This window comes from Xenopus laevis, chromosome 8L (genome assembly GCF_017654675.1).
Source record: "Xenopus laevis strain J_2021 chromosome 8L, Xenopus_laevis_v10.1, whole genome shotgun sequence".
In the NCBI taxonomy this organism is placed as follows: domain Eukaryota; kingdom Metazoa; phylum Chordata; class Amphibia; order Anura; family Pipidae; genus Xenopus; species Xenopus laevis.
Genome location: NC_054385.1, coordinates 126,961,464 through 126,974,227, shown reverse-complemented (window position 1 = coordinate 126,974,227; position 12,764 = coordinate 126,961,464). Strand labels below are relative to the sequence as shown.

The window sequence follows — 12,764 nt, the reverse complement described above, 5'->3', positions numbered from 1 at the left end:
GTCCGGCAAGGATTGTGCCCTTGTACATGATAGTGTGGCCCCTAGAGACATGGTGGGACATTCACTAAGATTCGTTGTTGCGCCAGCGTCCGCTTCGCCGTACTTCGCCAGGCGTATTTTCGCCAGCGCTACGCAAATTCACTAAAATCCGAAGTTGCGCTCAGGGGAAGCGTAGCGTTAATTCGCCAAGCAAAGCGAAGTTACGATAGCGATGGTTAATTTGCATACGGCACCAAATTGAAGTTACAATGGAGGAATATGTAGCAGCACTACACAAGCCTGGGAAACCTTCACAACAGCAAATAAAATGTTTATTTTGCCCTACACATGTGCCCACTGTATAGTTAAGTTGCCATGAGTTAGGAAATGTAGGGGGGAAGGAGGGTAGCCCCAAAAAAAATGTCGATCTTTTTCAGCCTATCACCCATAAAAAATGAAAAAACGCCAGTGTTTTTTGGGACTTAGAAATTTTTTTAACTTTTTGAAGCAATCCCTATCTACTCTATTGCACTTCGCCTGGTCTGAGGTGGCGACGGAAGTCTGGCATAAAAGGTGGCGTTCAGAATAATTTGCGCGTCAGTGAATTTGCGTAGTTACGTCCGTTGCGCAAATTCGCCAGGCATAAGGGTGCGAAGTAAGACTAGCGAATTTACGCCAGCGTCCGTTAGTGAATCGGCAAATTAACGAAAATGCGCTACACTGGCGCATTCACGCTAGCGTTAGGCACTTTTTTCGTTTAGTGAATTTGCCCCATTGAGACACTGAAATCTGTCATCATACTCCTGTCTCCTCTAGTAATTTTGCAGGTCCCATGGACAAATATATAAATATTTCATTAGTGGCCCAACAGTAATACAAGGTCCCCTTAATTCAAGTCTGTAAGAAGCAGAACTTTCATTTGTACTTAAATATATAGACAATTCTTTAATGAAAATGGAATAAGGGAAAGACTTGATATCCATGGTCAGAACAGTGTAGTTTCAGTCTTGGAGTGCAGTCTCTCCAGCATCTTTGAGGGATTCTGTAACCTGCAACATAACAGTGACACGTTATATAAATGTATTTAAACACTTGAAAACTCACTTATATATACTGTACATGTATAGCTTTAAACCATCACAGCTTTCTGAATCTCCCAACTGCTACTCACACACACACACAACTGTCACCCGTATCTTCCACATGATATGCTTTCACTTTAAAAGGCTGAGTTATACAGGGAACTATGAGTATCACTCATGTATTATAAGGGATAATGTACCCCCTACTGTAAATGATAAGGATATTAGAAGTCACTGAGTGGTTGTTCTGTGACCATATAAAGACACAAGGCTGCAGGCTGAGTTATACAGGGAACTCTGAGTATCACTCATGTATTATAAGGGGTAATGTACCCCCTACTGTAAATGATAAGGATATTAGAAGTCACTGAGGGGTTGTGCTGTGACCAAATAAAGGCACAAGGCTGCAGGCTGAGTAATAATATCCCAAATTGTATTACCTATGCTATTATTATTGATAATAATATCCTGGTTAAACCATGACACGTGGGAGCTCTACCACTAGACTAGTCTATTGATCCCTTTCTAAGATGTTGCAAAGGACTGGGTTTTATAGAAATGGTGATACTTTATAAATCAGTACTTGCCTATGCTTTGTATCAAGTACTTCAGGGTTGGTATAATTAAGGGACTACTTTATTCCAATGTTTCCTTCTTTTTTCCCCATGAGGAAAGGAACACGTATAATATAACAAGGGAAATACAGAAGTAGATATAAACGAAACATTTCCCAAACTCTTACCAGTAGAACATATACCGTTTCCCTTCTTGTAGACTGAAAATGTTCCTTTTTCTCAGTTTCTTTAAATGTCACCTTGTAGTGAAAGGAAAAACAATTAAGATCTGTAGAAATTGCATTTAATAATGATACAGAACAGTCACAAGTAACAGACGGAGGGGGTGAGAGACGGCAAGACTGTGAAAAAAGGGAGGAAATATACAGTATGTGTGTGCAGGGCCGCCATCAGAAATCACGGGCCCCCGTACGACCAGGCCCGGATTTGTGGGAAGGCCACCTAGGCCCGGACCTAGGGCGTCAGGATTTTAGGGGGGCGGCATGCTACCCAACCACACCCACATTGGTTCAAAAACACTGGGGATGCGCAAGAGATACAATCTCCATGAAAATTTGCATGAATAAAGGGGAGGGGGCAGGGGCGACAAACGGCAGTGGGCCTAGGGGCATCCGCTATGTAAATCCGGCTCTGCGTACGACAACATCTTCTGGGCCCCCTTGTCCCTGCCCCAGCACAACCCAAAGCCCCACCCCAGATCCCGCCCACACCACATTAAAAAAAGCCACACATTCATCTGAGCTAACCCCCCCCCAACAAGTTATAAGAAAGTATATGGAAAAAATTTAAAAAAATTAATTGGTGGCCAGACACCCTTCCACAAGTTATAAAAAAAACTTTGGTGGCCTGGACCCCCCACAAGGTAAAATAAGTCATTGGTGGCCAGGGCCCCCCATAAGTTTAAAAAAAAAACATTGGTGGCCAGGGCCCCCCTTAAGTTAAAAAAAAAAAAACATTGGTGGCCAGGGTCCCCCATGAAAGTAACATAAAAAAACATTGGTGGTTTGGGGGTTAAAAAAAAAAACATTGGTGTTCAGTGGAACTTACCTTTAAAGGTCTTCTTCATTCTCCTCTTGTTCGGCTCAATTCGTCAGCTTCGGGTCCTTTCGGATCCTTCCAACGGCTTTGGGTGCTTCCGACGGCCTTGGGTCCTTCTGGGGGCTTCGGGTCCTTTTGGCGGCTTCGGGTCTTTCCGGCGGCTTTGGGTCCTTTCGGTGGCTTCGGTGTCATTCTGGCGGCTTCGGGTCTTTCCGACGGCTTCGGGACTTTGCGGCGGCAGAGGCTTTTGAATATTCATGACTGAGGAGGGCCCAGCAATCCAGGAAGTTTAGAACTGCTCGGCCCCCCTTCACGCTTTCAAGACTGCCGGGCCCGGTACAGCTGTACTCGCTGTACCCGCTGTACCCCCCTGATGGCGGCCCTGTGTGTGTGTGTGCAGTTATAGAAGGGGTGTGAGAAACAGGTAGAGTACAATGAGAAAGTGAGGAGGAAACAGACACATGAACTTTAATTGGTCTGTAAAATTGTTATCGGATTCTACTTCCCCTTGTCCAGAAAGGACCTTCTAGTGCTCACCATGAAGCCTGAGACTTGAGCCCTTGCATAGACAGTAACACTCAGTTGTCACACAAATATCCTCCCCAATCTACTCAAACATTATTCCCCATCCCCAACTATTCTAGGCTGAAAGTACAGCTTCTGGTTGCAAACCTCAGCATAGGTAATGGCTTCCTCCCTTGCAGTGTCTGCATCTAGAAAGAAAAACATAAAAATAAGAGCTAGATCAATGTCAGAGATCAAGGGGGCAGATTTACTAAAGGGTGAAGAAAATTTGCCAGAAACCCATTCCGCAAGGAGATCACCAATTTACTAACAGGTGTAGAGGAAAATTCGCTAACGTGGGCTCATGTCTAGGACATTAGAGGATCTCTTTTGTCTTTATTTCGCTTCCTTGGACATGTGTAATAATAAGTTGCCACTTCAAGCATTTGCACCAACATCTCTAATAAAGACAATATATATGACCTATATGTACCTGCCCTATACAAACTGACCTAATACTAATGAAGTTTCGCTAGGCAGAAACAAACGCTACTGAAACATTGATATGAAAAGCTTGTGAAACTTCACCAGCGTTTGGCTACAGAGATGAAGATTCGATTCGCATTTTAGTGAATTGGCGTAGTGGTAACGAATTTACACCTTGGAAGTGGCGCAAAGTATGAAAATTCACCCTTTAGGGAATTTGCCCCAAGATCTTCTCATGTAGGGTAACTGCTATGGACACACTGAGGTCAATAGGACTCAGTTCTCCAAAAGTGCAAAGTGTAAGAAACCAGGTGTTTTACCCTTTGCACCTTGCTCCAATAGAAATTGCTTCTGGCACCCAGATGTGCAACTGTTTGTGTTCTTAAATGGAGTACAAATATTGCAGTGGTGCATAAAGGTCTCATGGGTGACACATGGAGTCCTAACTTGCACCTCATTCAGAATGCACAGGCCAAGAGAGCTGGGGGATGTTAGGTCCTAGGAAGCCCTTCACTTACCACTGGATTATGACTGTAGTGTGTCCATCAATGCACAAAGTCACATAGGATTGTTATTTCTGTTCAGACAGAGTGCCTCAATGAGTGGAACTTATTGGAACTGAGGAGACCGTGTCTCTTACTTCTACCATCTACCTGTTCAGTAGAGTCACTAGCAGATGGCATTTTCAGTTTCAGCAGACAATCGTAATCAATGGTTCCTAACCTTCTTCACCCATAAGCCACCCTCAAATATAAAGAGCAATTACATGACAAAAGTTCCTGGAGGGAGCAAACACAAACCAGTAGGAGGTCCTGTTTGGATCTGACCTGTTTCTTTACACCTCCAACACTTGCCTCGTGTCCAGGAAATGAATGTCTGCTTTGTGACCACTTGGAGCAACGGCAAATGGGTTTTTTTGGGGATCACTGATCTTAATGGTTGGAAGCCGAATAAGTCAGTCCCAGATTATGAGTGAACTGAATATTTATCAATTATTTTGACCCCAACAAGGAATACAGGGAGGAGGAAATTGACCAAAATATTATTGCTAGTGATGGCCGATTAAATTCGCCTGACACAAATTCACGGCAAATCTCGGTGTTTCGCCGCCAGCGAATAAATTCCAAACTACATTGAAAATTCACTGGGGAAAATTCGCAGGGGAAAATTTGGCGGCATCAAAATATTTTGGATGCGCGTCCAAAAAGTAGATTGCATCAAAATCGCAGTGCGTCAACACTGTTCGGATGCCCATTGACTTTAACGCCAGCGTCAAAATTGAACTGAGCGACTTTTTGGACATGCATCCCAAATTGATGCAGGTGTCAATTTTCGAGTTAAGTAAATTGTTCGCAAATTTTTCGGGAGAAATGTTATCTATTGGGTTACTTGAGGAACTAACGTCATATGGACAGATGCACTGCTCACTGCATACAGTATATTCATGTGCCAGATTCACAACGTGTAGGCTTATTGGTTCACTTTCTATATTAGAATTGAGTTCTCATCACTTACTGGACTTGTAGACCACAAGAAAGACTTACCCAGCTGGTGTCTGTGTCTCGCCCACACATATACAGAAATGATGGCTGAAATGATGATAAAACAGGGCACAAAAACAACAAGTGTAGCTCTGATATACTGAGTTTCTGGTCTGGTCTCATTTGATTCTGAAACTGAAGAGAAATGGAAATACCATGAAGAAAATAAGTCATTTATAACCTATTATAAAAGCACATTAGTCGAGATGATCAGAGGCATTTTTCATGAAAAGGAACTACACTTGGGTCCAAAGATTAGTCACAACTTGTTGCACCTATATTTTCCTTGTACTTCCCTACAGTTGTGCCCAGCGCTATTGCATTTATCTGACCTTCTCTGTTTAATTGTATGTTGAAATGCACCTATCAATGCTAAGGAACACTGAAGCTACTCCCAGCTTAAAAGTGGCAGTAATTCCAGGGTTTCCTCTGCAGGCTTGCACCCTAAAATTCACATGCAAATATTGTAATGACACAACCCCCAGCTTTGGATGCAGCTGTTCTTAGTTTGACTCATAGGGCACAACTCGCAATGATACTCGAAATTACCTTCTCTGCACAGTGTCCATGGGATGACTGATCTTGAGACCCTGCTGATCTGATTCTGTGCAGTACAAGTGTATTTCGAGCTGGCGTTAGTATAAATCACATGCAGAGTAATGTTTCCCTTTATTCCATCACTTGCTTCTCTGTTTTCCCAGAAACTTCTTGTTTCTGGTCCGGTTACATTGCAGGACAGAGTGAGGCTGCAGTTCTCCATGTTAATGATTCTGTGATGGATCTGAATATCTTCAGCAGACAACGGTTCTGTAATCACAAAAGTATAAAGCATATAAAGTATAAGAATATGGGGCAATATTCTAGTCTTAGTTTACAGCAAGGCTCAAATCAACAGGCAATGCCCATAAATACCAAAACTAGGATGGTGCAACCTAGTACTGAAGTTTGTCAACCTCCAATGTTGTCATATGGCCACAAGAGTATTGAAGGCCCAGTTTTCTTTCAATGACAATAGGGGGAACCTCAGCCTGCAGTGTTCACAAGTAAGTGGCAAGAACTACTTGTCTGGTGTCAGCATGAAGGGGCTTCAGTATTAGTGGGCAACATTAGTTGGCTTGGGCAGCAGATAAAAGTATATATATCAGATTCTGAAGCCTGATTGTCTTTATTATGACGTTTATTCACTATAAGGTACAATGAGTCTGAAGCCTGGCCTTAACCTAGTGACACAGGGGACAACTTCCTCGCTAAACTGGCTCTCAATAAGATATTCTAGGTTTTCATGGATTCTACATTTGTGCAGGAACCAAAATTGCGTTACCACGCTGTTTAGGGTTGGTATCCATAACCTTTAGCCTTACAAGTATAATTAATTACCTTACGCTAGATAGTTGTGGGCAGTCAACATTCAATCCAAACCAAATCTTAGTTTATGAGGCTGAAACTCAATCTGTGTCAAATAAATGTAAATAAAGTTAAAGGGATACTGTCATGGGAAAAAAAATTTTTTTCAAAATGAATCAGTTAATAGTGCTGCTCCAGCAGAATTCTGCACTGAAATCCATTTCTCAAAAGAGCAAACAGATTTTTTTATATTCAATTTTGAAATCTGACATGGGGCTAGACATTTTGTCAATTTCCCAGCTGCCCCAAGTCATGTGACTTGTGCTCTTATAAACTTCAATCACTCTTTACAGCTGTACTGCAAGTAATGGTGGCCATAGACTCAAAGATCCGCTCGTTTGGCGACATCGCCAAACGAGCGGATCTTTCCCCGATATGCCACTAAACAGCATGGCTATATCGGGGGTAATCCGAACGTTTTCGGCCGTATGGCCGAACGATCGAATCAAGATGCACCAAGGGGCTCCGACGGGTCAGTCGGTTAAAAATCCAACCTTCACGATCGATATTGTGGCCATATATTGATCGGGAAGATCCGTCGGAAGCCCCCATACACGGGCAGATAAGCTGTCAAATCGGTCCAAACGACCTATATCGGCAGCTTTATCTGCCCGTGTATGGCCACCTTTAGAGTGATATCACCCCCCTCCCTTTTCCCCCCAGCAGCCAAACAACAGAACAATGGGAAGGTAACCAGATAGCAGCTCCCTAACACAAGATAACAGCTGCCTGGTAGATCTAACAACACTCAATAGTAAAATCCAGGTCCTACTGAGACACATTCAGTTACATTGAGAAAGAAAAACAGCAGCCTGCCAGAAAGCATTTCTCTCCTAAAGTGCAGGCACAAGTCACATGACCAGGGGCAGCTGGGAAATTGACAAAATGTCTAGCCCCATGTCAGATTTCAAAATTGAATATAAAAAAATCTGTTTGCTCTTTTGAGAAATGGATTTCAGTGCAGAATTCTGCTGGAGCAGCACTATTAACTGATTCATTTTGAAAAAAAAGTTTTTTCCCATGACAGTATCCCTTTAAGAAACAAGACATCTATCTCTGAGTCTTGGTCCACATCCAAAGATCCTACAGCCAACATTTTCTGACCCTGCAGTCTACAGATACATTGACTATCAAGGCAGTAATTGTAGACACCCTTTCCTTTTGCTCTTTTTTGAGTGTTAGTCCAAGATGGAACTTAGTTTCTGGGGATTTCTGATAGAACTCAAATGTTTCTACAAACAGTATATATTTTACTTACTGAAGACTTGGAGATAAAAATCTGTACATCTTCCTTCCACATTTGCCGAGTAGGTTCCTTGATCTTTCTTTGTTAGTTCAGTAATGATCAGAGAACCGGCAGATCCACTGTAGACTCTTTGTCTAAACCGAGGGCTTCGTACAGTAAGGGAACCATTTTGTTGTGTCGTAACAATGATCGCTTGTTCATAGAGCCACGAAATCTCTTTCATTTCAGGTTTATTTATCTGCAGAGTTACGTTTCCATTCTCAGTCCCAACAATAACTCCTGTGCCGTTACAGCTTCCTCCACATACATCCCCTAACAAAAAAAAATGAAAGAATCATTTGGCTAAATGAAGGGATACACAACAAGTTCCTTCAAAGTGTTCAGCAGTAGGGATGTAGCGAACTGTTCTGCTGCGAACTAGTTCGCGCGAACTTCGACCGTTCGCGTCCGCCGAATGTTCGCGAACGTTTGAGTTTTGAGTTCGCGTTCGATTCGAATACAAGTCGTTCGACCATTCGACCATTCGAATTCCTTTGACCGCTAAAAATCGAACGATTTCCATTCGTTCGAATGAAAATCCTTCGATCGAATGGCTTCGATCGTTCGATTCGAATGAAAATCCTTCGATCGAACGATTAAAATCCTTCGATCGTTCGATTCGAACGATTTTAGCGGGTGTTCGAAGTTCGCGAACTGTCCGCGAACGTTCGCATTTTTTGCCGGTGTTCGCGAACGGCGTTCGCGAACACCAAATCGGCAGTTCGCTACATCCCTATTCAGCAGAAGCTGAAGAGACACAAAAAAATACACAATTATCAGTTTGGGGTCCCTGTTATGATCTGGTAATCCTGGTATAGTATATTAACCATCAAATTGTTCTGTGGACTCCTGGCAACCCATATGTTTTTTGTTTTTTTTGAAGTAATATTAGAAATGTTCCAAAAGTGTCAAATTTTAGGAAAGCTTTGCAATTTGATAGTAGAAATACATTTTTAACCATTTTAGATTCATAGGAATGTGTATGTTACAAAAATATACAGGGCTCTTATTGCAATGAGGTTTCACAGTACATAAAATGCAGTAAATACAATGATTTTTGTTCACATTTTGGCTTGTAAAAATATAGATTTTCACAAAATGTTCTGGGGTAAATTAGAGCCATTTTAAGCTGATTATTGGGGAAGCCCTTTAAAATTTAGTAGTTTACTGCTGTTCTGTTTATGGATCTATGCAGGTAAGAAATCTCCAGAAATATGTGCTGGTGGCAGACTTTAGAGGCATGGGGTTTTCCAAATCAGTTTCATTTTAATGCAAATAATGCATATTTTATTTGATTTTCTATATAGTGAAGAATGGGGCATTTTTTTTTTAATTGTAAGGAGTCCTAAATCTTTTGTTTTAGAAGTGGAAACATGCAAACAGTAAAAGCACATCTAAATACTGGAAAAAAATTATTTGAACACGTGTCAAGGTTCCAAAAGTTTGTTGCAACCTAATCTGGGGTTTGGCGCCTTCACCAGTACATTAAGTTTTTATTTACCAAACAAATGAAGGTCCTTTATTTTTATATTTCTTTTTTACCCCCAAATGTTAAAAAAAAAGGCAGAGGAATCTTATAAATATCTGCATGGTTTTAATATTTTTTAATTTTTTAATTTTTTTTCAAATGGAAATCAGAAAAGAGAAAAAAAAATGCCTTAATGAAAAAAAAATCACAGTTAGATTCTAAAAAAATGGAACATTTTACTAAATGGTAAAGATACTGACCTGTTATCAATCATTCATTCCAACAAGGAAAACAATTGTCCAAATACTATTACAGATTTGTATGAGGAGCAAAGATTCAGATGGATGTTGGCGCTCAGTGATGCTGCTGAACTGTTCTAAGCACCAACACCCCATTAAAAAGAATACAGTTCAACTGCTCAAAGCTGTTTTCTTGTCAAATAAATCTGTCAGTTTATTAAAAACTGTCTGAATGAGTAGTTTTGATAGGAAATTTCTGATAAATTTGAAAAACAAAAAAATGTAACTGCTGAGAATTTACAAGATCTGCCCCTATGTCCATTATACATACAGTACATACGTATCTTTATACACATAATGCTTAATAAAAAAAACTTACCTTTACAGAATAATAGGAAAATGAATGTCCAGCTTTGTAGATACATTTCTTCTCATGATGATCTGAAATTGAAAAGAAATCAGAGATTTCCCTTTCCGCCAGATTGTGAATTATATTTAACTGTATAAACTGTAAGAAGACCCTACTTGCATTTGTGATGGCCAGAGTTCCCCTTTTCTAATTAGAGAACCTGTGAGATCAGTTCACACCTCTAAACAAAACATTTTCACACAAACTTCTCAGGAAATATAACTTAAAACCACCTGTAGGTGTGTAGAGCATGTAGGGTTTCTTCTGCACATAACTTTCTACAGATACATGAAGACTATGAGTTATAGGCGACCTCATTTTCCATAGTCCATTGGTTCGGACCCAGCAGTAATCACTGTGGGCTGAATTGCCAACAACCTGGCATTGATTAGGGTTGGACTGAAATTCTCTGGTTGGGGAGGGTTACTATTTATTTAAGTATTTAAGTCTGAGATGGGGTCAAGGAAATCCCTGAGGCCAAATTTATTGTCACAGAGTCAGGAACTACATCAGGTGAGAGGTTTGTAAGAGAGAACCTATGTGCTGTGTAACCCAGTTTATGCCTGTTGCTAGGTAGAATGGAAGTGGAAGCCATGTGACGTGCAACAAGAGATTTAGAGGACAAGGAAAGGCAAAAATATAAAATCCCATTTTTACTTTCTTTGATGAAAAAGAAAACTATCTCCAATATACTTTAATTAAAAAATGTGTACCGTTTTTATAAGAAACCAGACTGTATGCAGTGAAATTCTCCCTTCATTTATTGCTGTGGATAGGAATTGTCAGACGGTCCCTAACTGCTGAGCAGGGAAACAATCATACTTATGAACAGCAGGGGGAGCCCCCACCTTACTTCCCAGCCATGCAGAACTCAAGCAGCTTTGTTTATGATGATCCCTAAGTAGCCCAGACCACACTGAGCATGTGCAGGGTCAGGGTCAGGCAAAGATGTATAACAAAGTTACAAGATGACAGCCCCCTGTGACCAACTTTGAAAGTATAAATCATTTGTTTGATTAGGCTTGTGGTGCAGTAAGTTCATGTTTATGTTTAGTATACAAAATACAGCATTTCTAGCCTTATTCTATTTTAGACTTTCCTTGTCCTTTAATGGTAACAATGGAAGACTGGGGCAGGTAAAGTTTGGTTGTAACAGGGAACAGGGCAAGGTCAAAGGCAGGCAGAGTACTCCCATAGGGGTAGATTCACTAGCGGGCAAAATTTTGCTAGCGTCAGTGTCACACAGCTCGCACCAGTTCGCACCAGGTGCAAATACGCTACGAATACGCCAATTCACTTATATGCAGGGTTTCGTCCTGGATGCTAAATGTTGGCGACTTTTCACTAGCATTACTTCGGCAGTGTGAGCATTTCTTAGCGAAGTCCGTTTGTGCCTAGCAAAAATTCACTAGTGATCTTGCGCTTAGGTCAATTTGCATATGGCGGCTATGGACGTCTTTATTATAAATGTTGGTGCAAATGCTTGAAGTTACCAATTTTTAATAAAAATGCCCATTGAACCTTAATAAAGACAAGAGAGTTAATATAATACCCTACACATGAATGAAATGTCTGGAGAAAATCATTTGCCCAAAACAAGTTCAAGTTTGTTTTTGTGCAGGCAATTCCGCTTTAAAAAAGGAAAAGTCACCAGTATTTTCAGCTCACAGGATATGATGTAAGAAGATTGCGGAAGATTTAGCTGCTTTATAGCACTTCGTCTGGTCTGAGGTGGCAAAGTCAAATCTGGCAAAAGTGGTAAGATTCAGTAGAATTCACACTTTCCTAAATTTGCGGAGTAACGACCTTTCGCCAGAGTGAAAATCCACCTGGCGATAGAGTGCGAACGGATGCTAGCGATGGTCCCATTCTCTAGCGAATTGTCGTCTACACCTGTTAGTAAATTGGGAATGTCCCCGCAGATGGCATTTCTAGAAAAAACTTGCTAGCGTTAGCCACTTCGCCCTTTAGTAAATCTGCCCCATAGTTGGGGACAGACAAAGGTCAGGAAAAGGCAGAGTTCAGTCTTAGAATATACCAGGAAACAGGCAGAGTCTTAATCCAAAGGACAATTATAAGAAATTTTGGAACAGAACAAGGATTCAGGGAACAAGGCTGGAGCTGGAACAAGGGGGCAATACCTTAATTATCCATCAAAGGGAGGCAGAAATGGTATATATAGACACATAATGACCAGATTATAAACACCTGGCCTTAATGAGAGCGAGAGACAGAGAATATAGTAGATGCAGCAGGTGTCTATATGGAGAGAGAAATTTTGAACTCTAAATGCCTCAGCAGGTTAGTACAGGGTTTGAATCCCTGAGAATCCTGACACAAAGGTAAGCAGGAGAATTCATATTTATATAGGGGTGTCCAGGAGAATGTCTCATGAAGAAGTTGCACAGTGTAAATAGTAGAGCAAGAGCTTGCTACAGGTTGTTGGGCCTTTGATAGGTTGTCTGGTGGGTCGTTGGTGCACCAGTCCGACGCTTATTAGAATTGATTTCTAAAATCTTTCTATATTTTACCATGTAAAAGCCAGTAAAAAAAGACATCTATCAAGATAAGGTGAAAGGGAAGACCCAGGGACAATGATCTTTAATGTAATTGACTACTATGTCTCTACCTAAGGCAGTGGTCTAAAGTTCAGGGTATATTCTGATATTCTTTTTTCCTAGAAAGTCTGAAGTAATTATTTTCTAGTGATGAGAGAACTTTTTCGCCAAGTTTCGCTGCATACAACATTCAATG

The 12,764-nt window shown here is 41.0% G+C and overlaps 1 protein-coding gene across 1 annotated transcript; it reads right to left on the bottom strand.

The window, feature by feature from the left end:
- Positions 1-5,061: 5,061 nt before the first annotated feature.
- Positions 5,062-8,150, bottom strand: LOC121396960. Its single transcript, XM_041572618.1, has 3 exons — positions 7,868-8,150; positions 5,755-6,012; positions 5,062-5,340 (listed from the first exon to the last, which is right to left on the bottom strand). The coding sequence occupies exons 1-3, from the start codon at positions 8,076-8,078 to the stop codon at positions 5,150-5,152; spliced, it is 660 nt and encodes a 219-aa protein (XP_041428552.1). The 5' UTR covers positions 8,079-8,150; the 3' UTR covers positions 5,062-5,149.
- Between the last annotated feature and the right edge of the window lie 4,614 nt (positions 8,151-12,764).